General features: G+C 61.9%; 2 protein-coding genes across 7 annotated transcripts in view; both read left to right on the forward strand.

Moving 5' to 3' along the window:
• Positions 1 to 13: 13 nt before the first annotated feature.
• Positions 14 to 18,778, forward strand: LOC138068815 (disks large homolog 1-like). The gene is made up of 4 exons (XM_068957587.1): positions 14 to 119; positions 2,484 to 2,615; positions 9,437 to 9,576; positions 17,717 to 18,778. The coding sequence occupies exons 1-4, from the start codon at positions 104 to 106 to the stop codon at positions 17,726 to 17,728; spliced, it is 300 nt and encodes a 99-aa protein (XP_068813688.1). The 5' UTR covers positions 14 to 103; the 3' UTR covers positions 17,729 to 18,778.
• Positions 18,779 to 22,046: 3,268 nt separating this feature from the next.
• The window catches only part of DLG3 (discs large MAGUK scaffold protein 3), a 61,122-nt gene continuing 59,650 nt past the window's right edge, over positions 22,047 to 23,518 (forward strand). For all 6 annotated transcript variants that reach the window (XR_011143559.1, XR_011143560.1, XR_011143561.1 and 3 more), the window contains exon 1: positions 22,047 to 22,450. Coding sequence is in view for 3 of the 6 variants with exons in the window: in XM_068957581.1 (XP_068813682.1) it covers positions 22,109 to 22,450 (342 nt within the window). In the remaining 3 variants the exon portion in view is untranslated. The remainder of the gene's footprint in view (positions 22,451 to 23,518) is intronic.

The raw sequence follows: 23,518 nt of genomic DNA on the forward strand, positions 1-23,518 counted from the left end.
GGGAGGCGGCTCCTCGGCCGGTCCCCGCTGGGCGGAGCAGGCGGCGGGCTCGGCCGCTCGCGGGTTGGCAGCGAGCGGAGCAGCCGCCGGCCACGGCGGAGCGATGATCCGCAGGGAAGGTAAGGAGCGCCCTGCCCTGCCTGCAGCGCCGGGCACCCCGGCCCCGCCGCGCTCAACAAGTGTCTGCCCCAGCGGCACCGGCCCCGCCGCCCTGCGCTCCCGCCGGGGCAGCTCCCTCCCTCCATCCCTGCCTCCTTCCCCTGCCGCGGTCCGCGGGGCTGGGACCCCCCCCGGGAGGGAGACCCCGCTGCCCGCCCCGAGGACCGGGGAAAGCACCAGCTTTGCGCCCTGCCCCATCCTCATGCCAGCCCGCTCCGGAGCGTGGCCGTGGGACGCTGCGTTTGCAGCACCCTTGGGTGTCGTGGGGAGGGTGGTCGCGAGCTTACGGGTGCTGTGGGGTTCTCCTGTAACTGGGACACAGCCCTCCCTGCGCTCCTTGGGGCATGGTGAGACGGGCGCCGGCTGTCCCACGCTCCTTCCTGAGGGACGTGGTGGTGGGTGTTGCAAGAAGGGAGTTCCCATCTCCCCCCGCACTGCAGGTGTGGCGGCTCCCCGGGTTCGGCGGTGCACAGCCAGCTCCCCTGCCCCAGCCTGGTGTGTCACCCGGCGCCGGTGCCCGGCAGCGCAGGGGTCAGCGCACAGTGAGCACCACCCTTTCTGTACGGCCTGGACTGGGGTGGGACGTTGGCAATCTCCGTGCGCGCTGGCATGGTGGCTCCAGTTCCCCACCCGCTTCTTTAGCCTCTGCTGATAAGGTCAGGAATGACCAGGCGAAGATGACTCAACCCAGCTTGCAGGATGCTGGGCAGTGTCTGAAGCCGCTGTCTGTCCTTGTAGAAAAGGAAACCCTCGGCGCTAATACGAGGCTGGGATGCCTGTAAAGCCCAATGGAGCTGGTGCTCTGGGAAGTCCCTGCTTTTCCCGAGCCAGCGTGGAGCCCAGTTCTGAGCAGAGCCTGGCTCAGAGCATCTCTGTGCACGAGGGGCTGGTCACACTTCCCCACGCGCCTTTCCCTGTTCTGCTCCCGCGATGAGTCAAGCGTGGGCCGGTGATGCCGGCGGGACCCCTTCCCCTTTCGGCCGAGGAGGAGCAGGGAGCCGGCAGGGTGAGTGCTGCCCGGGGGCCGAGGGCTGGGACAGCAGGTGGCACGCGCCCCGGCCCCAGCAGACACAGGCCCCCTTGTTCGGTGACCTGAATTCCCCGCCGCGAGCCCTGGGACGAGTAAGGCCATCCTTTTTGCATGAGTTCCTGGGTTAAAAGATGAGTCCCCGACGCTCCCGGGACGCCTCCCCCGCCTCCTCGCACAGACGCCCTTTGTCTGCTGGCCGCCTCAGTAACAAAGGGAAATATTCACTGATAGGGCTGGGATGGGCCCAAGGTCCATGGGAGCTCTCCTCCCGGCGGAGAGATGGGTCACTTCTGGTGCTGTTCAGAGTCCATGGAAGTTTTCCTCCTCTTTGAGAAATGGGTCATATCTGGGGCTGGAACTGGCTTTTGCCATCTGTGGAGCTCGGCTGGCAGCTCCGGACATTTGCCCAGAGAAGCGTGGAGCTCTCCTGGCGCGGACATCACAGCCCTATTTCAGACCACACGTGGTCACACAGCTACAGCTCCATGGGTGAGCCCAGTCTTTAACCAAAGCACTGCTTTATCCCAGCTCCAGGCTCCCCTGCCTGGCCGGCATCTCTCCCTAAGGCATTGTGTCCCCCACCCACATTTTCCGTAGCCTGAGGAACTCACCAAGCAGCTCCCATCTCCTGCTGACCCAAGGCCAGCTCACTGCATGGAGCAATTCTCACGCTTCAACCTGTAGAAATGTGTTTTTTGCCACTCATGTAGCTGAGCTGTTTGCAATATCTTGCACTAGACGACTGCAGCAGGCTGTAGCTGCTCTCATCTTGGCTGCAGACATCTGGCCCCACGTGGCAGACTGTGCGGAGTTCTTCACGGTAGTGCTAATAGCCCTGTGCCGCAGGTATGGGTCCAGTTCCTAAAAGGTTTCTCTGCCTGGGAGATGGCTCAGATTGCCCAGCACTGCGAAGGTTTAGAGGGAAGTCAGTGTGGGTTTAGCCCCTGAGGGTCAAAGAGAGCCAGTGAGCAGAATCACCTTCTTTAAAGCTCACATCTAGCTTTCCACCATGGTTGGTCTGTAGCTCACACCAAGGTTAGCTGGGCTCACCAATTACACTGGTGTGCCCGGAAGTTCACCAGAAAGGAAGAAGAGTGCTAAGCTCTTCCAAGTGCATGCAAGGAGGCTGCTTTTGTCACTGGCTAACTTAAAAATCCAGAGGTGGAAGGCAGCTTGCAGTCTTACCTAGGCCACCCCTTTGCACTGCCCCAAGGCAGTGCCCTTAAGCCTTCCCTTGTGGCGTGTGTCTAGCTTTTGGCATTAACACCATGTCACTCCTGTGTCATCTCTGCAGACACCGAATGGGCAGTGGAAATTCTGACCAGATACCAAAGCACCTTGAGGTCTCCAGAGGAGCAGGAGTTGAAAGCCTCCATCGGAAAGGTCTCACACATCTTCCAAAGCGAGCTCTTCCAGGCTCTGCTGGGTAAGCCCCTTCCTTTCGGTCCCTGAAGCCTTGTGGTCAGTGGGCTTTGCTGACTGCTGGAAATGCCAGGGTGGTGACTGAGGCTGCCCCGATCCTGCCCCGAGGTCCATGCCCTGCCTGGGCTGGGGGCATCCCATGCAAACACCCGGGCCCCTATCCACAGCCACTGCTGAGCTGCACGGCACCGTGCTTCAGCCATGCTGCCATGCAGATGGCAGTCCCCAAAAGGTCCCTGTCCTTTCTGCACTCACTTCAACCTGCTGCTTTCCTCGCTTGCTGCCAGCCCAAAGGAAAACTAGATGCTCTACCTTTGCTTGGGAGAATTCACACTCGCGCAGCTCCGTTCAGAGCAGCCCAGCCTTGCTCATGCTTTGACCCGCGAGTGCTGTGCAAGCAACTGCATTTCACACAAGCAATGGGCTTGACAGCCGGGCTTGTCTTTGGGCTGGGGACCAGCAAATGCCGCTTCGAGCACAGTGTAGCACTGTCTGTGCAGAATTAGACAAACACAGCTTGAGTCTCACTGGACTCCACAGCTCTGCACGAGATGCGTGGATACCTCACTATATGATGTCATTTGAAAATGCACTTTCTTTGTAAAGGATTTTAAAAAAAAAAAAAAAATCTGATGTTTTGGACTCTGAAGTCGCTTGGCTCCGTTCCCTGCTGGAACAGGCCAGATTCTGGTTGTGCAGTTCTCTTAGGGCACGAGTTTTGAAAATAGTCCTAGTGAACGATTTACAGAAGATCCAATGTGCCACCAGAGGCAGGAGCTCCCTCGCTGCTCCGCTCCTTAAGTGCTGCTTCCTGGAGGCCCCCGGGGAAACACATGCGGTCCTTGAGGTTGCCATTTCCAGGTCTTGTGGGGGAAACCACGTTTTCCTTTCCTTCCCACATGCTCAGGCCAGTGCCACCAGCCACCTTCACTGGCAGGCCCCGGGAGGACCCACGGCCCTGGGTGGCCCAAGGTCCAGGGTGGGCTCTGCATCGTCCTCAGCACGTTTTGTCCCACTCTTGGCCCGGTGCTCCTCCGGAGCCCAGCGCTCTCCTGTCGTGGCAGCTCACACCTTTTCTTCACACCCCTGCACCCTTTCCTCTGCCTGCAAAAGTCCGAATTAGCATCTTCCACCTCTCTCTCCCCCTTGGCCGTGTTAGCACCTTTCCCCGCTGCTTCTTCTCCCCTGCCCGTACCTGTTCGAGGAGGAGCGTCCCTCTGGCCCGGGCAGAGGGCTCAGGGGCACGCGCCAGGCGAGGCCGGCGTCGGTGTCCAGCCGCGCAGGGGTCGGCAGGAGCTGCCGTGCGAGCCGGCCCAGAGCAGGGGGTCGGGGGCAGAGAGCGGGACTGCTGCGGGAGCACCGGCTGCGATTTCCATGCCACGCGTGCTGGCAGGCCGCGGTGTCTCAGCACGGACCCGGGCACCAGGCTGCGAGCATCGCCCCTGTGGCTCGGTTTCCCCAGCAAAAAGCAAAAGCCGGTGATGGGCCGAGAGTCGCGGTGCCAGAGCTTGGTTCCTCTGACATGTGCCCCCGCCGGGTCGGGTCCTGAGCTGTTTTATTCTCACCTTTCCCTGTTCTTGATGTTTGTGCCTCACCTGCAGAGGCTTTCAGCCCAAGCTTGTCGTCGCATGGTGGGCTTGGGCTCGCGCTGTCGGCAGCAGAGACACCAACAAGGAGCAGCTCCGGGAACGCACGTGGGGCCGGCCTGCATCTCCTTTCCTGCCCCTTGGTTTATACAACTGCTCTCAAAACTGTCCACAGTCTGCATTAAACTGCACGGGGGTGCTGCTGCCGGTTTAGAGCCGGGCTCCCCAGGAATTGCTGTGACCCCTGCGGCACACGGGGCGTTAGCCCAGCACCGGCGGCTGCTTTTGCAGCTCCTCCCTGGGAGCATCTGAAGGCGGCATGAAGCACAACGCTGTTTATTTTTGCGCACAAGTGTTGCGGAGAGAACATATCCGGGAAGAGCGCGTGTGCGTGCGCGCGAGCTGGCGCGAGACCTCGCCAGCGCTCCGCTTTCAGCCGCCTGTCTTCGCGTCCTGCCAGTGCTGCTGGCGCAAGGGAGTGCTGCTTGATTACTGGTGACCTTTTTTAACTGGTCTAACAGGATATTAGTTCCCCCTGCGGTGTTTATCTAACGAGGAATTTGCATTAATTACTTCCTCCCCCGCCCCCCCCCCTCGCTGAGAAGTGTGTGTGTGTGTGCGCAAATTCCTCCATGCCAGCGCAGGACGTCGGGCGCTGCCGCGCACCGGTGGGTCTCGGCTCCCGCGGTCCGGACCCATCGGAGCGTGGTGGCAGCGGCAGCAGCGGCGGCGGCCCTGGCTCGCTCCGGGAGGGTGGAGCATTTCCAGCCTTTATTTGCTTTCCACTTGCCCTTTTCCCCTTCTGGCTGAAGTTGGATCAGACCCAATTTTTGCGAGGGGATTTTTTCCGAGGGAGGTGTTGCGAGGGCTGAGCCGCAGGTAGGCCGTCTCCCATCACTGCTCCCGTTTCGCTGCCCCGTGTGGCTGCACACGCGTCCGGCTCCGGAGAGGTCTCAGCCAGCGGAGCACCGTCCTCCCGCAGGCTTTTGGGGACGTGGTTCCTGCCTTTGCAGACCCTCAATGCCTGAGGCTGGTGCATGCTTGTACGCAGACCTTGCGCTCTTATGGGTAACGCTGTCCTGAGGCATGCAACGGCCATGCTGAGTTTGCACCCCAAAATGCATTGGTGCAATAGTTAGCAGAAATGCCAAACATGACAAGTTTCCCACGTTCCATGCGAAAAACATGAGATATACGGCTTTGTGTGCGTTTTTGCACAATTCAGCTCTTTTGCGGGCCCCAGAAGCCCTGCATCTGCCGGGATGCGCAGCTAAAGCGCTGTCCCTTGCCGCCGGCCTGCCCGTGCCCCTGGGGGGCCCCGGGCTGGAGGCAGCGCGGGGAGCTGCTCTGCTCGGGAACGTGCCGACCGCGGCTCCGGCACAAAAGAAATCGGAGAACAGGATTTGCTGGCTCTCTCCTCCCAGCCTCTCGCTTAATTTTGTCTGAGGTCACTGAGCCGAGCTTGTGATTTGTAGGCGAACAGCCCAGGAGAAGGGCGCTGGGTCCCACCAAGACACCCCGGCCTGCTTTTCGTGCTGCTTGTCGTGCCTTTAGACAGCATCGCCGAGCGAAGCCGGCTGCGACTCCCTCCGCTGGGCGCTGCAGGCTCCCTCCCCGCGAACCGTTCCCGCACCCGGAGCCCGGATGCTCCGCGACGTCCCGCGCTGCCCGGTGACCGGGGCCGGGCTCTGCTCGGGGGCCGGGCGCCGGCGAGAGCCGGGCTCACACGCAGGAGCGGCTCTCCTGACCTTTCCCTCCCGGAGCAAGCCGAACGGGGCGGTTGTGCCCCGCGAAGCCGGGCGGACAAGCTCGGTTTGGGCGCGCTCACCCGCCCAGGCTGGCGGCGGCCAAAAAGGCAGCGCTCCCGCCGAAAGCCCTCCGGGGCTGGCTCCTTTCCCGGGGCGAGCCCCTGCACTGGCCGCCTCTGGCCGGCTGCTCGCCGCGGCGCCGGGGCCACCCCTGCGCGACGGGGAGGCCGGCGCGCCAGCGGCGTTTCCTCTTGGAGCAAATCCGCACCTACGCCGCCGGGCCAGAAAGGTCATTTTCTGCCAGCGCGCCCGCGCTGGTTGGCACCGGGATGCTGCGTTATCCCTCTGCTCCCAGCGCTAGAGAGAGCTTTAATGCCCTTCGTTTGGTGTATTGACCCCAGGAGGAAATTGTTCGGCTAATTCTGATCTCGGTTGAGCTGCGTAAATCTGGGACCACTCTCCCTTAGCAGAGCCAGAGCGGATTTACGCTGTCATGACACGGAAACCGGGCTGGGCGGCGGGACGTGCGGCACCAGCTTTCACTGCCGCAACGTTCCTCTTACGGAGGTAGCGATGGCTTTCGCAGCCCGAGCCCTCCGCCCGAGGCCGAGCGGGGCTGCCGGGGCCGGATGGCGGCCCGCGCCGCGGACGGGGCGGGCAGGGGGAAGGCGCGCTCCTGCAATCCTGTTTTCCCGGAGTTTGGTGCGCTGCAAGCGGAGCCGCGCGGGTTGGTAGCCTGTTACACAACGGCTATTTTTGTAACCGGAGGGAGAGATGTTTTTGCACTGAAACAAAGTCCCGTTTGTCCGGCTGCGTGACGACGGGTCACCGTGCTGTCGGCTCCATTTTCGGCCGGCTGCGGGCCCGGCCACGCGGGACCGATTTCAGCAGGGAAGCGGCAGCTCCGACAGCGGGGAGAGGACAGGGACTCGAGCGCAGGGGCGCAGTCCCCACTTGTCGCGCCGGGGCTTCGCAGGGGTCTTACCCAGCTCTGGGCACTGGGTGGCTCTTCTGAGCTCGCTGCGGCGGCACCGACAGCCCAGCCCGCTGCTTGCTCCCCCAGCGCGCACGGAGGAGCGGTTGGTTTGGCACCGGCCACGTTTGAGTTTTACGTTTTCGAGCCCGTGCACGGCTGGGTGCAGCCCGGGGAACGCAGCCCCCGGGTTGTTGCCGCTCGTCGGTCCCCAGGCCGGAGCATCCCCCGGACCATGGCCAGAGCAGGGAGCCCACCCAGGCTTTTTCCCCCAAAGGTTCTTCCAGCCTCAAGTCTTCTGTAGCTCCGGTATTTCCTGGGAGGTGAATTTAGATTTTTCTTGAGTTAATTTTGCCTAATCGGTTTTTGAACCCCTGCAAATTCTTGGCAACTCCAAGACCAGGAGCCAGGCGGGTCCCCAGACTGGCTGTGTCCCCGGCGAGGAGGAGAGGCTGGTTTCCAGCCCGCTGCCCCCTCATCTCCTTCGGTCCCCTCGAGCCTGCGGACTCCTCTCCACTTTATGTTTGCATCCTCTGCTTGGTTTTTGATCACTATTTTCACTTTCCTAGAATTACCGACCGTAACTCCAAGACCTCCTGCCCCGCGGCACAGCCGGTTCAGCGCCCATCCCGGCGTACTGAGCCAGCCGGACCGGCTGCCAAGGCAGCCTGGTTCCCTGCAGCCGCAGTGAGGGCCCTTTCCCAGCACCTCGCCAGGTTTCCATTGGAAATCTTTTAAAAATGGGCATTTAATACCTTGCAGTTCCCTGCTGGGGGGGGGAGTTTAAGATGAGAAATTGCACCCTGGAGCAGGCAGGTCAGTGTTTCGGCCCCAGAGCGCTTGGGCGAGCGCCCTGGGCCGCCAGGGTTTGGTGCCGTCCGTCTGTCCGTAACCCCCTCACCCCCCTTCAAGGGGCTCTCTGGGCTCCTCCGCAGCGGGTGCAGATACAGAAAATGAGTTTAGTTTCTCTGCTGTTTTCTCTGTTAGTTTCTCAGAGGGCTTTACCCTCTCTGAGTGCTTATTTATGGTGCCGTCACTTTTTGGCCCTACAAACTCGCTGACCAGCTTCCTGTTTCCCAGGTGCTTGCAGGGATTTATTACTTTTTTTGTGCCTTTCGCGACGCTTTTCCCAAACTTTTTTGGCCGACCTTCTCGGAGCTCTGCATTTAACCCAGCAGCATTGACCGTTCTTTCTGTTTTTCTCATTTGGACACAACTTCAGCTGTTTAGAAGAACGTCTTCTTGCTTTTAATAGCCTCCTTTGCCCTGCTGTCCAGCTCTGCTTTCCTCCTTTCTGTGCTTGTAAAATCCTTTGGGTAGGCACCGCACGTTCACTCTGATGTTCCAACGTGGCATCTTTAAATAGTCTCTGAGCCTCCTGCAAGCGGTTTACCCTCTTTGTTACCCCTCTCGGCTTCTTCATAAAAGGCTCCTCGCTTTTTATGTCGTTCCCCTTTCTGATATTAAACCCTTCTGCAATGGGCAGATTAGCTCTCAGTGCTCCTAGGGGGATGCTGAGCCTCGCGGTCCCGGTCTGGCCTGGCTCTGGACCGCGCTGGGCTGCAACGACAGCCGGGAGCAGCCTCGGGAAAACCTGTGGTTGCACATTTCTTAATAACACGCTTCTGCACCCACAGATGGGGAAATTGGCTCTCCCGCTGCCCGGGCTGCGTGTTTGCTTCTTGCAATCCTACCCGCGTGACCGGGCAGGGCAAAACACTGCTGGCGTTTCCCCCTCCCGCGCCCCTGGTTTGCAGAGCCCCTTGCCTTGCAGCAGCCAGAGGCCGGCCCCTGCCCTTCGAATTCACGCCGGCCACCCCGGCAAGGCGAGGCGAGGCGAGGCGAGGCCGTCCTCGGCATCAGCTCCTGGGAAAGGCGCTGGGGCCTTGCAGCTCCCCTCCCAGCGCCTTCACACTCGCCGCTGGCTTTTCGTGCCCGTCACCATCCTTCCCTCTCCCAGCTCTTCGCTCCTATGGACCCGCGAGGCCTGGCACACACTGGCTCTTGTGCCCCTCCCTGGAAACCCTCTAAATTATATAGCCGCTATAAATTAAATAGCCTCAGCCTCAGATCCCTGGGATCCAGGAGAGAAGTTACCCGGGTGTCTGCTCAGGGCGCTCCGGGAGCATCACCACAGGCGGGAAGAGGGAATTTAGGAGGGACGGAGCGGAGCGGGAGATAAACACGGCAGCAGCTGCCAGCAGCGCAGCTGGCATGCGGGAAGCCCTGCACGGCGAGGAGAGAGGGCTGGGCAGTCCCCGAGGTCCCCTGCGGAGGGGGACGCCCGCGAGTGGCGGGACAGCCCCGCGGGGCTGCTGCCACCCGCGGGAGATTCCCGGAGGTGGCACAGCCGGGAGGGCGGTGGGACGGGACGGGGCGGGATGGGGCAGGACGGGACGGAGCAGGATGGGGCAGGACGGGATGGGACGGGACGGGACAGGAGGGGGCAGGACGGGACAAGGCGGGCATCCCGCCGGCTCTGCCCGGTCCTGGGCACCTCTCTGGCGCTGTTTTGCAGATATCCACGAGTTCTACGATTTCACGCTGCGCTGCGCACCGGCGCGGCCCGCCAGCCCGGCCCCGGCTCCCGGCACCGCCGGGCAGCAGCGCGGGGCAGGCGAGCCCGGCCGCCCGGCCGAGCCCCCCGCTGCCCCCGAGGTAAGTCCCCGGCTCGTCACCTCCCTTTTGCTACCTTAAGTAGGTTGAGTGCTTTAGATTTCCCTTTTCAGGATTTTTTCCCCTCCTCCCAGTCCTCGAGTAACTTCAGCGCCTCTTGATTGCCTTCTCTTTAATTTCCAACAGCTTTTTAAAAGCTGGGTACCGGACGGGGGAGCAGCAGCGCAGCCCCGGCGTCTCACTCACGCCGACGGCGCGAATGCAAGTTAAACGGCCCCGTGTCTTTCCAGGCGCCGCTTCGCTCCTTCCCTCGGCCCTCCGCCGCCTTGGCGAGGCGCTGCCGGGGGCACGCACCCCGATTTGGGGGGCGCGGGAAGCGTTTTGCGCAGAAAAACCTAAAAAGCCGCGGGGCTCCTCCTTCCGGCTAAATAACGCGGCGCAGCTGGACACCGCGCTGGCGCCCCGCGGGCTGAGCGGCGCCCCCCGCGCAGATACCGCGCTCGGCGAAAGCGTTTCGGAAGCGATGCCCAAACGCGCGGCGGCGGCCCGGGCGCAGGGCGGGAGCCGCCGGCCCCCGCTAGCCAGCCGCCCGCCCGTCTCGTTGCAGGCCGCCGAGCGGAGGCCGCGGCTGGTGAGGGTGACGGCGCGGAGGACGGAGGCGCCGGCCAGCGTCCGCAGCCTGCTGGTGGCCGCCGGCGGCCCCCTGCCCCAGGTGAGGCTCGGCGTGCGCGGCCGTCCCCCGGCGACGCTCGGGCGAGGATGCCCCAGCGGTTGCCTGGGCTGGATGACACCGAAACCAAATTTATTTTTTTTTTTTTTTTTTTTGTCGTGAACGTTAGCCGTGGCCTGGGGTCGGCGGGCGGCGGGCGGCGGAGCCCGGAGCGCGCAGCGGCGGCGGCGCGGAGTGAGGCCAGGAGCTGCAAACGGCGCCCGGCCGCCCCGGCGCGCTGCCGCCTCGCGGCGGCCCCCCGGCTTCTGGGCCGAGCTCTGAAACGGCAGGTGCCTTGCTCAGCTCGCCCGGGCGCTGGCCGCGGAAGGCGGCCGGCTGGCGGGCCGGGCCGCGGGCTCGGCGGCAGCGGCGGGGCGAGCGAGGGCCGGTGCGAGCGCGGGCGGCCGGGGCTCGGCGCCGATTTCCGACGGCCTGGAAAAAACTCCCGTCCGCCTTGGCGTAGCTTGAAGCAGCGTTTGCTCGCTCGTTCTTCTCCCGAAAGATGAGAACTTCACTGCTGCTTTCCTCTCCTTTTTTAAACGTTCTCCTCCTTGTTCTGCACTGCAATAAAATGGGTAATGCCCCATTTTCTTTTTTTTTCCTCCCTACTGTTTAATTTCTCCTTTTCCCTCTGTCTTTCCGTACATGCTCCAAGGCTTGACGCGTTCAGGAAGGGCAGCCTGGGGTTTTAGGGAAGAGGTGAGAGGTGCGGCCGGGCTCGGCCGCGGGAGGGAGCGGGGAGAAGACAGAGCCGGGACGCTTCCCTTGCAGGAGCGCTGGACGTGCCTCCTGCGAGAGACAGCGAGCAGTCAACACGCTGGTTTTGACAAAACACATTATTACAGGTCAGAAGATTTTGAAAAGAAGGTTGCTTTAGGAAAAAAAAAAGCCAATTTTTTAAATTAAAAAATAAGAGCAAATTGCTGGTGTCTGGTAGTGAGTTTGCCGTGCTCTGAGCAGGGGAGGGTGGCCACGGGGAGGGCTGCCAAAACCCGTAAGGGGGTGAGAGCCTCTTTCGTCATGACCAGTCAGGCTGGCAGAGTTTAAGGATTTTTCCTCCTAGATGTCCCAGGCCCTGGAGAGCATCGGCTCTTGCATCTGGCCCCGAACATCTGGGTGCGTTGCAACAGGTCCGTTAGCAGCGGATAGCTCGTCTTGACTTTAAGACTTGAGTGTGATGGGGAATCTGCTGTGTCCCGTGACTGGGTGTCCTGATGGTTAGTTATCCCCACCGCTAAAAACCTGCGCTCTGCTGCTAGCCTGGATTTCTCTTGCTTTAGCTCCCAGCCCCAGGAGGTTTCGCTGCCTTTGTTTGCTAGGATAAAGGGCCGCAGCAATCAGAAATGTTCCCAACATGTAGGTATTTATAGATGCGTCTGGCTTCCCTCTTAACTCTCCCTTAGATAAACTAAACAGATTGGCTTCTTCGCTTTCTCAGTGTGCAGCAGGTTTCTCCAGCCCTCAAATAATCCCTGTCAGTCTTTCCCGAAGCTTTTTCATTTTCAGCCTCCTCCTTTCATCACCGGTACCCGCGCGGGTCGGGAGACGGGCCTGGGTGCTGGGTGCTGGCGCCGGGGGGGACAGCAGCTCCCTGCTCGCGGTGGGGGTCGCCCACCGGAGCGGCGCCAGCCCGTGGGGACCCGCGTGCACGGGACGGGGCTCTGCGGTGACACCCGGCCGCTGCTAAGAGGAAGGAAGACTTAAGTGGCTTGTGGCGGCTGAAGTTAAGTGCAGCTCTCTTATCGCATCCATCAGGTTGCATCAGTTTCCGGCTGTCCCGGCTCCGTCCTCTGCCCTGCTTGCAGCTCGCCCCGGCGGCGACGGCAGAGCTCAGGCCACTGTAACCTGCTTGCGCCAGGCAGACGCGTGCGAACCAAACGGCGAGAAAAACAACTCGCTGCCGGGAGCCGGAAACTGCCGGCGAGGCCGCGCGGGCCAGCCGACCGCCCGGCCGCGCAGCCGTGGCTGCCGCTGCGGAAGTGGGAGCTGCAAACGCCGTGTCCAGGCGTGCTGCCTGCCAGGGGGCTCAGCGGGCTGAAAGCCCCCCCAACGTGGGCGTCCAGTGCCCAGCGGCCCCGCCAGCAGCCGAAGTGCCCCGCCGAGGCGCCGTGCGGCGCGTGCTGCCCGGCCGCGGGTTTCTTTCGGCCGACCCCTCCGTTTGGCCCGTTCCCCGAGCTGTGCCTGCGCGGTGGCCTTCTTGCGTCCGGCCAGCGCAGTCCCTGCCTCCGGCCGGCGCCCGCTCTGTGCATCCCTCCCGCGCCGGGCCGAGCTGCCGGGCTGATGCCGCGGCTCCGTCCTCGCTCGGCCGAACGGCGCCACTGCGGGTCGTACCGAGACGAGAGAGCTGTCGTTACCGTTCGCTTTAGGGTAGCTTCGCTGTGCGCTGGTGCAAGCGCGCCGTCCCGTGCAGCGGACCGTTCGCTGGCGTGCGCGGGGGACGAGGCCCGAACGAAGAGCAGCCCCTCTCCGACAGCACCGACTGGCCGGTACCTCTCAGCCGGCCCTCTGATGGCTGTCCCCGGCCCCGGCCCCCCGTCCGGGGCTCCGACGGCGTCTTGGCTGCGCCACGCCGCGTCCTTGCCCCGCTGCGCTTCGTTCTCCCTGTCCCCGAGCTCTCTTTCGCCCGGTCCCCCCAGCCCGCCGGCGCACCATGCACCTTGCGGCATTGGCTTTTGTGCAGAGCTGAGAGCTGCTTGGGTTGCATCAGAGGGGGTTTTGCCCTGTGGAGCAGCGTTCCCCTCCGGAGCGAGCGCGGCGAGTGCCTGACCTGCGTCGGAGCAGAGCATCCTGCCCCGGGCACGGGAGGTGCTGCCCCGACGGCCGCCCGGCTGCGCCCCGCTCCCCTTCGCAGCCACCCCAACGTCACCGGAGGCAGACGACGAATCTCGCGGGTGTGTTTCTGCAAAGCAAACGGACTTTCCTCTCCGTTTTTTTTTTTTTTTTAAAGGAACAAACCAAGGCTGAATGCGGAGCCTGGCAGGGCAGCTGCTTTCTATCTGGCAGGCGGGAGCTGGGGGGATGTCGCTGCATCTTAATGGCGCTGGGCTGGACGGAGACCAGGATTCCCATGGCAGAGGCAGGACCGGCGCTGGTATAAATAGAGCAGCCGCGATAACGGCTTGTGAAGGTTTTTAGTCTTTCGGATGTGAAGGATCGCTATTGAGCCATGCCGAGAGGTGCATCGCCCTTGGCACTTGGAGGCGGGTTAGGGGAATCTGCTCGAAGGGGAACGCAACGGCGGCGGGGGGGACGGATGCGGGTTTGGGAGTTGCCCCTCTTGTGAACGCGAGCGTGACCTCTTTTTAAAGCACTCGCTGCTCCTCTTGCTCAGCTCCAGCAGGCCCGGGGCAGCTGGAGCGCGCGAGGCCGGCCCAGGGCCGCAGAAGAGCGAGGGTTCGCGCCGGGGCAGCAGCCGCTTGCACGAGGGGAGTGGCGGGCAGGGGTCCCGCGCCGCCGGCCGTGCCCGGGTCCAGGCGAGGGGCCCCGGCGCTGCCTCTCGTCGCCTGCCCCCACCAGCACAGCCAAGGCCGAATTTCCCCAGTCGCCTCCATCCGTGGGAATGCTCCCGTGCCTCTCCGTTATGTCCCATCGCCAATTCCTGCTGGTACCGTCCCGATTTGGGGGATTGCCAGACTCTCACGCACGACGGCATTTGCAAGCCTGTCCGAGTGACTTCTGAGCGCAGACTTGGTTTTGTTGCCGGATCATGTGGGCATGGTTTAAAACATCGCTCCGGGTTGCTGTTTGGAGGGCATCTGGAGCCGTCCAGAGCACCTTGCAAGAGCTGCGCGCCATTGTTCCTATATACCAAACAGTGAGACTAAAGGGACAGACTCGTGCGGCCGGTGGCCAAGGTGGCGCGTTGGGCTGGTGCATGGAGGAGCGCCGGTGCCTGCAGCCGAAGCCGGACCTGGGTGGCACGGCACCTTGCTGGCAGCGCTTCCCCAGCCGGCGCGTGCCGCCGGAGCAGGGCCTGGCTCCGTCAGGGGACACGCTAGCATCCTGCCGGACCGTTCTCCCTTTCCGAGGGTTATTTTCAGCCCAGCGCAGTTCATTGTCTGGTTTACGGCGGGCCTGGGCGAGGGGTTGCGCCAGACCGAGCAAGGGGGCACCGGGCTGCAGCGCGAGGGCTGCTCCGGGGGCTCGTTTCGCTGCCGAAGCCGAGGGCAAACTCTGGTGGCTGCTTCGGGGGGGGGGGGGGGGGCCGCGTTGCCGTCCTACTGCAGACAGTTCCTCTTGCTCTTTGCACGTTGCGCCCGGCTATTTGCCGTGTGTGTGGTGGTGAGTTTTCCAAGCTGCAATTGATTTTTGCGAGGGGATTTTTGCAAAATGATTTTTGCAAGGGGAGTTGCGTGAGCTTCGGCACTCTGCTCCTCCGAGAGGGCGCCTACGCCAGACCAGGAGCGGCTGTGAAACCGCTGTGCCTCGTGACAGCGCGGTTCCCTTTGGAGTGGAACTACACCCGGCCCGGAGCTCCGGTCGCCGCGGGCGCCCGCTCCCTGGGGCCGGACCATCGTGGTCCAAACGCAGCCCTGGAGCCCAGGTGGGGCGAAACGGCACATCTCCCTGCTGGGTCCCGCAACAGGGGCCGGGGGCTGCACGTGTCAGCGCTGCAGGTGGCGGGTGAACCCCTCAGGGAGGGCTCATGCGAGCCGGGGACTGAGGCCCGCGCGTTGCTGGGAACTGGCGAGCTCTGCCTGCTTCTTCTCAGCGCGCTGGCGCGAAGCAGGCTCAGGAACGCGGCTCGTCCGGAAGGAGCTGGCTCCCGGTCTCTGCCAGGACCCGCTGGCATCAAGCCTGAAAACCCAGCCAGGCCGCACTGGACCTGGCTGAGGTGCGCCTCGGCGCTGCCCCGCGGGTGGGCGCAGGTTTGAAGATCCCCTCAGGGCTGCAGCGATGCTCCCGGCGCGCAGGGGGGAGAGCAAGGGCTGACGGCGACGCGGCGCCTTTAAGGGCGGCGAGCGAGCCGGCTGCGGCAGGCTCGGGACGCCGCGATTGGCTGCGCGCCGCGCAGGCGAGCCGGGGGCGGGGGCCGCCATTCACAAATTTCCGAGCATCACTTTCTCCCTTAAAGGAGCCGGCGCAGTGGTGGGAAGGACCGCTGGGGCCGGGCGGGCGCGGGCCTCCCTCGCTTCGGGGGCGACTCTGGGCCCCGCTGTGTCCCCAGGGACATCTCTCCTGTGCATCGCACCCTGGGATGTGGCCCATCGCGCACTGTCACTCAGAGGGGCTTGGCCACCTTGACCCCCGCTGGTCCGGCAGCCGCGGATGAATGGGAGCCGGACGCATCCAGAGCCGACGCGTTATCCTGCGGCACTCGGAGGTGGATGAGACCCCAGCAGGGGAAGCCCTCCTCCGAGGCTGCGTGTGCTCCGCTGTCGGCCCCCAACGGGGAGCGTCCCTGCCCCACCGGCAGCCTTGTGCGCTGCGAGTCCCACGGGAGAGACCTGCGTGTAGCATCGAAGGGTAGCGCGGCCCCCCGCCCCGAGTCATTTCGGGGTCCAGAGAGCTCCCCCTCTGCTCCCCCCACGCAGAGTGCGAATGAGCCAGGGGAGCCCGGCTCCCCGTGGCCCCGGATGTCTGGAAACGCCCCGTAGGCTGAGCCTGTGTTGCCCAGGGCAGCTCAGGCCTCGGGCTCCGGGTCTGAGCAGAGCGGTGCTGGGTCCGTGCAGCGCTTCTGGCGCCGTGCGCCGACTGGTTCCCACAGGAGCAGCTCCCGGCGGGGGGGCTCCGTGGCCCCCAGGACGCAGCGGCTCACACGAGGCCGGCAGGGAGGGCTCCGGCACGGCGCTGCCTCGAGCAGTGCAAGCGGTTTGTGCATGGTTGCACCTGGGGCCGGCTCGGGACTAGCGAAAGATGCGGGGAAACAGGGCGTCTGGTGCAGTCGTTCTGAGCACAACCGTCTGGAGACCAAGCAACGGGACCAAAAAAAGATATCAACAGATTCTCTTAAAAAGAAGGGATTTGGAAACATCTCTCTTCTTTGACTCTGCCTCGGAGTCGTGAAGTGGCACCCTGGTCGCATTTCCAAACTTTTGCTCTGATCCATCAGGCTAGAAACGTGCTTTCTTCTAAAGGCAATGAGGCGTGCACAAGGGTTGGGCACCCACAAACCGTGAGACGTGGCCGTGCTGCCATGCAGCAACTGAGTCATGTTAATGTTTAATCTGCGCTAAGGACCTTTCCTCTGTGTTTTACGAGCTGCCAGCTGTGCCTTTGGTGCTTAAAGCTGCAATTTTGCTCAGAAAGGCGTGACCTAGCATTGCCCCAGTGGGCATGTGCTGCAGACCTCCTCCCCCCAGCAAAAAACCCAACCCTCTCGCCTGTGCTGCCTCGGGTGCGTGCTGCATCCCCGGGAGAAGGGCAAGGCGGGCAGGGCGCCATCGTGGAGCCGGGCCGCGTTACTCCTCTGCCCTGTGACCGCAGCTGCGCGAGACGTTTCGTTTGCTGTAATTTCCATCGTAGAAGCGAGCTGGTGGTGTTTGCTGAAGATCCTCATGCGGTTGCTCCCGCTAGGGAGGCCAAAGGCACTGCGCAGTGGTGCTGGGCGGCGTATCAGGGATCATTAATAGAGTGAAAGTGGTTTTTTTTGCCCTGGAGGAGGATAATTTGTTTGGCAACCGCCCCGAGAGTGCTATCGGTCCCTCGGTGTGCCCAGTTATTATTATCCCAACTGCACTTTTCCCAGCGTGAATTGCTCCCCGGGGGGTGGGGAAGCGGCCTCAGCGTGGGCCGTTTCTTATCCTGCCCCTTCCCACTCACCCACGATGGTGCAAACCTCCAGGGCCGGCAGAAGCCTGTACGAGTCGCAGGGAACCAGGTGACGGGACTGAACAGGGCTCGGTGCGTTCCCCGCTTTGCTGCTTGCCTCCCCGCGGCCTGCCCCCGGCCGCGCGTTCCTCTCCTCGGTGCTCCCCGCTCCCGCTTCGGTGCCTGCAGACCCCGCTGTCTCCCCTGCCGTTTGGATGCTGGGTAGCTTTCTGCAGACGGTTGCGGTTGAGGGTGATATTCCCCCCCCCCCATGCAAAACTGTCCACAGCTTTGCCCCCAGATATTACAAAGATGACACCTTCACCATCTCCGCTCAGGCTCAGAGCTAACGCATGGCTTCGGGGCGCTATTTCGTAAAGGCCGCCCGGTCGCAGAGGCTCTGACAGCGACCAGGTTCCTCCTGCAAGACTCCAGCTCCCGCCTGGGCTAAAGGCAAGTGCAGAAAGGACCAGTGTGACGGCGCTTGTGTCACCGTCCTCTGCCTCCGAGGAGCAGGCTGCCTTCAGACCGGTCAGTCTCAAGCAGTGTTTGAAGCTGTTCATCCTCAAACACTTCTGCCCCATTCCTAGAAAAGCTGCAGATGCCACAGAGACTCCCTGAAATGGCTCAAATCCCGTCCTTCTGAGTGACCTTGAAAGGCTGCTAAGGACGAAGGCTGCACCTCTGAGCCTCTCCCTCACGCTTGCCTTCCTCTTCCCGCAGGACTCCGTGTGAGAGCGAGGAAGCGACAACAGGGGCTGAGATGCCGCAAGGCCAGATAAAACCTAGCTCTGCACCGCCCTCGGGCCGTGTAAATAGCACCGTCTCCTGGGATTTCTTGATGCATTGCTGAAATTAGCACCTGTAAAAAGAGCAGCTGCCAAAGCTGAATTTAAATAAGACGGGCAGGCTGCTGGTAGGAAGAGGATGGGATCAGCGAATGCTTGGTTGCCTTAAAAAGCTCCCCTCGGTGAAGGCATCTGTCTGGAAATGAGGACCTTGAGTGGTGCTCGATGACCAGCTAACTGGGGCAATAAGCCCACATCTGCCTGGAGGTGGCCAGACCCTGTGTCTGCCCCTCTAGACCCAGACTGGGATGTAGCAGCGGAGCCGCTTGCACCCCTCGGGCTCTGGCAGCATTGCTCCCCACAGCTGGAGATGCCGATGTCCGCGGGAGACACCTCCAGCGATGCAAGATGCAGATGCATGTAGCCAGCTGGCACTGGCCTCCGGTCGAGCACAGCCAGTCTTCTCTACGTGATAACGTGTCTCAAGCCACTCACAGTGTTAGGGAGCATCGCAAACAGGCAGCAGCAACCGGGGATGGTTTTTTCTTAATTGGGCCAGCAGATGACATGTGCAGCTTGCCGTAAACAAGTAGGAATTAAACGACTCTTGCAGCAGGGACAGCGCAGTGGAGCAAAAATGGAAGATGCAGGCTTTCAGGAAGGGAACTGCAAGCTGATACGAAGGAAGCTCGGATGAAATCCATGAGAGCTGCAGCACGTGAGGCACGAGGACAGGAGCCCTCTGTTTGCAGGTGGTGGTTAGACACTGACAATAAGAGAGTTGGGAGAAGAAACAGAAGATTTAGATCATGGAGCCCTCCCAAGATGGTGTGCTGGCAAGGGAAGGGGGGGGCGAAGGCAATGATGCTGCGCTCGAAGGCTGTCTGCAGGACTCCCAGAGCGCCTTCCTGCTGGAGGACACATTCCAGTCTGCCGCGGAGAAAAGAGATCAAAATGCTTCTCTTGACTGTTCATTCAGCTCCCTATTAAAGCATCTTTCCCCAACAGGTCTCATCCTTTGTTTTGCATAGCTAGGGTTACAAAGGTGGCATGTGCCCTTCCCCACCAAGACCAAATCAGTCTCTTCCAGGCATGGGTCTTCTGTTGACTGTGGCCCAGAGCTGGCTTTGGTGGTCATTCATAGCAGTGGAGAAGGCCCTGGACCCACTGTGGCCAGTGAGGTTCTGCACCACACAGTCCCTGTGGTTGAAAAGTGCCATTTTCTAGGGTGGGAACTGCTATTGGAAGCAGTCTTGCTGCTAGGTCAGAGCAGTAGTTAATTATCAGTATGTTATAGATTCTGGGCACCTCTATTTTTGATGATGAAGTCACTCAGGTCTCGCAGGTGTCACAGGGTGGGAGGTGGAGGGTAGCCAAGATGGGCTTTGTGTCTCTTGACTCTTGTGCAGGAGGCACTGGCCTCCTGCCTGTTTCTGCAAGGCTTCCAGCTCATGGCTCTGCTTTGGTGCGGCGACAGCCTCAGGCAGCTTCGTTAGCGTCCCAGTCCGTCCCCTCATTCCCGCTTCTGCCCTCACGGCAGCAAGATGCCCACTCTCCACAGATAACGTCCCCCAGCATCCCCCCGAAGCACAGGGATCATCAGACCCAGCCCCGCATCCTTTCTGCAGGGTCAGCACCAAGTGCTTTGGGAGGTGGCTCAAGGAGTGGTAGAAGATGTAGACATGATCCTAATTGCTTAAAGCCTGAAGTATAAATTTCTCCATTAGTTCCAATGCTGCAAGCTTTCCCTCCACACACACACACACACACACACACACACACACACACTTTTTCTTTGATTAAAATAACTTTGAAGGGGCTTGTTATCCATGTATATGTCCAATCCCTTTTTGACTTAGTAAGTTCTTGGTGTTTGCAGTGTCCTATAGCAGCAAGTTCTGCAGTGTAAAAGCCTTTTCCTACTTGCAGCCGTTGGCTTCATCTTGCTGTGTCTCCTGGCTCTTTGGGTCGGTGCTGCAGCGTGTTCGGGGTGCAGGGTGCCTGTCACCCAGTGCAGGCCTCCCGGCCTGAGCGTGCACCACCGAGAACTCCTTGGAGCAGCAGGGCTAGCAGCGTTGCTGAGAGAGACTCACCAGCAGAAAACTGGTCTGCCAGGGCTCAGACAGCATGCAGTGCTCTCAACACTGGCATGGAGGGACAGGGTTCTCTGAACTTGCCTATCTGTGAACTTGATGAGCGTCCTGAGCTTGGGAGCCAGACTATTTTCTGTGTGAACGTATCTGAGCTGCAGCACAGCCCCATGGCATCAGGCATGGAGCAGCAAATGGTTGAAATGTCCATTCTGTGTTGGAGGTCACCCACGCAGCCCCAAGGCAATGAACACCAGCCAATGCAGGAGACGAAGGACTCAGGACAGCGTGATGGGGACCTCAGTGCTTGGGGCTCCTGGGACAATGCGGGTCTCAAGGACAGGGGTCTTCTGCCCCCTCCCCTACACCCGGGAGCAACTGCTGCCCTCGACCACTTGGGAATGAACACTGCCAGAGCCCATTTGTCCACAGCAGTAAAGTACAAAAGTACTTTTGTATTGCAGTTTCAAGAGCTAAGGAAACAAGAGGCATGCAAGGGCATTTGTTTTTCTGTCACCCGCTTCCTCCTCCCAAAGCCTGGCCTCTGAGCAGGGCCGTGTTGTGCCAGCTGTTCGGAGGCCAGCAAGCAGCCTAAATCAGGATGGTTGGCCACCACGGCCTGCGGAGCGGGTGCCCACAGTACAGGCAGCAGAGGGGCAGGATAGGGGGGTTCGGAGGAGAGAAGGATGGGACTGTTGAACCAGGTAAAAGTGGAGCCACTGCAATGGCTCCACAACACCTCAGCTGCGCTGGTTGTAATGCCAGCACCTACTACTGATTTACTGTCATCCAAAAGAGGCAAAAAGTGCTAATAATGATTCATCTTTATTGGATACCTGTCTGCCAAAGGGAAGCATAGCGACCAGCGGGCTTTCTCGTGCTTCTCTCAAATCACCGTCATAGATTGCGTCGACAACCCTCGGCCTTGCCCAGTGCCTCTTCCGTGACGCAGAATGAGACTGGGCCAACCTAGCCCATGCCTCAAGCAAGATCATTCTTCTCAGCAGCAGCTAGGCCTGTATCTAGCCTAACTTTAAATACTCTACCTTCATCCCACTGTTGTTCTACGTAGTTATGTACCTTTTCCCTAAGTAATTCTTCACCTGCCCCAGCGTTCATTACAACCTTCAAGAACTAGAAGTCCAAGTTCAGGTTCTCCTGACTTGTCAAATATATTTTCTTGCACCGGCCTTTCTTTCCACCCTTTGATTTGTTTGGGTGACTTTCTTCTGAACTTCTTCCATTCTGGCACTTCTGTTGCAAGCGCTGCAGTGGGAGCAGCACCCGCGCCCTGCTCCCCCCCGCAGAGGTTTCTGCAGCGCCCCCAGCGCGCGCCCTGCTTTTGCCATCCCCTGACGGCAGTTGGTGGATGGCCCAGGTGAGGTCCTTGAGCTTCCTAGACCCTGGCTCGCAGGGCAATGGCAGTGATGCCAGGGTGCTGCATGAGCCACGTGCACAGCCCTAGCAAAGCGGAGCCAGAGCTGCTGTTGGGATGGCAACAGAGCTGCTGCTGCTGCTGCACTGGCTTTGAGCCCTGGGAAACTCATTTCATATCCTGCTGCGGATCACAGCTGATGGGAACCGAGCTCCTGCTAGCGCGCGTCGCAGAGCTGGCGGGACTGCCCGCCGCTGCGCTGGCTCCAGAGTCACAGGGACAGCCCAAGAGCGTGCCTGGGGCGCTGGGGAGCCCGCGCACCCCAACCCGGGCACGGGCATAAGGGGGCGGCTGCAGGCGAAGCCCAGAAGCGTCGGGGCGGCCCAGGATTTCTCTCCTTGCTGGGCTCCCGCAAGGGCTGCGCTGAGGCGCGGCCGGGGCCGGGGCCGGGGCCGAGCCGTCCCGGGGCTCGCAGCCTTTGGGGTCGCCGTTAAGGGTGGCGGCGAGCCACGGCGGCCCGGCGGGCGGCGCGCAGCGGGGCGGTGCGCGGAGGCTCCGCGGGAGCGGATTGGCCGCGGCGGGGAGGTCGGGGTGGAGGGGGAAGGAGGGAGGAGGATGCTCGGCTCCGCCGCAGGTGCCGCGGAGCGGAGCGGAGCGGCGGCGGCCCCGCGCAGGCAGCGGCGCCGGGACCGCGCGGCCATGCGGAGCGCGGCCCCGCGGAGGTAACCGCGCGGCCGGGCGCGCCGCGTGCGCGGGGCGGGGGCCGCGCCCGCCTTCCCCCCCCCCCCCACCCCGCGCATCCCTCCCCTCCCTCCGCGCCCGCCTCCCGCCTCGCTGCCGGCTCGATGGTGTGAGGGCAGCGATGCACAAGCACCACCACTGCTGCAAGTGCCCCGAGTGCTACGAGGTGACGCGGATGGCGGCCCTGCGGCGCATGGAGCCCCCCTCGTACGGCGAGTGGCAGCACGAGCAATACGGCTACGGCGGCTACGGCTCGCAGACGCTGCCGGCGCCGGGGGGGGCCGCGCCCGCCGCCCGCGGCAAGGCCAAGCTGGGGCCCCCCGCCCGCGACGCCGCCGCCGCCGCTGCTGCGCTCAAGCCGCCGCCGCCGCCGCCGCCGGGGAAGAGCGCGCCCAAGGTGAACGGCAGCGGCCCGGGCTGGTGGCCCGAGTGCACGTGTTCGAGCCGCGACTGGTACGAGCAGGTACGGGCCAGCGCCGGGGGGGGGGGGGGATTGCGCCGCCACCGGGCCCCCGCTCCCCGGGAGCGAGCCGCCGCGGCGCGGCCGGGATGGGCGCGGGGCGGCGGGAGCCCCGTCGAGGCGGCCGTCGCGCTGCCCTCGCCGGGCGCCGAGCCGCTGCCCGCTGAGCGCCGCCCGCTCCGCCTTGGGCGGCTGCTTTGCCCGCCGGGTCCCTGCTCCCCTCGGTGGTTACGTAACCCCTTCCCCGCTCGCTGGCGGGCGGTGTGCTTTCTGCCCCGTTGCGCTGCCTCCATCCCTTCCCACGCGCGTCCGTTTCGTCCGTGTCTTCCTTCAGGACCCATCCGCAGGCTGGGGCTCTCTCCCCCCTCTAAATGGAGGGGCCATTCTTGTTTTGAACCCACAAGCCAGCTTAGAAAATGGTTGGAGCTGTTTGCAAAGCATTAAAATGGAGGCTAGACCCTGCCTGAAAAACAATTTACCAAGCTTTAGGGAAAGGCATTTCAATTTGCTGCTTCTGACTCTTTCATTCATTATCTTCAAACCTCACATGTTTTCTTATTGATCCTTCTAATTATTATTTCAAGATGCCGTATGCAGGCAGATACACAGGCATCAACTGGAACTCTCCCCTCCTTTCCCCTCACAAAACATAACCCTCTTCTTCCCTTCCCTGTGTTTTTCTTCATTACTGTCTAAATCTGTAGCTCTGGTTGAATTAATCTGAATCGAAGCTGAAATGCTCAGATGATGTTTACAGAAAGCACCCAAAACCCCAGCCACCTTCCTATCAGCCTGTTCCTGGTTCCTGTCTGTTTATCTGCCGCCCTTTGCATCAAAATCGGTCTCGTCTCTCTCTTGCCTGCTGACTGCAAGCGTTTTTCATCTTTCCTTTGCTATCTCTTTCCTTTGCTCCATCCAGTGCATTGAGCCCTGGGAGCTGGATGGGAGCAGAGAAATCGAAGCAGGTCTGTTCCCTCATTTCCCCTCCTGCTTGCATGAAAGGACCAGCCCAGGGCTCCTGGTAAGATGATTGCAAGCAGGATGGAAGGGGAGAAATGCCAGCTGCATTAC

The sequence above is a fragment of the Struthio camelus genome, chromosome 11 (genome assembly GCF_040807025.1).
Source record: "Struthio camelus isolate bStrCam1 chromosome 11, bStrCam1.hap1, whole genome shotgun sequence".
Classification (NCBI taxonomy): Eukaryota; Metazoa; Chordata; class Aves; order Struthioniformes; family Struthionidae; genus Struthio; species Struthio camelus.

What these genes read in the sequence shown, in the direction of transcription:
- LOC138068815 (XM_068957587.1), top strand. An exon ending in GCTCTTCCAGGCTCTGCTGG is followed by an intron (nt 2,616 to 9,436) that starts GTAAGCCCCTTC and finishes GCTGTTTTGCAG; the next exon opens with ATATCCACGAGTTCTACGAT.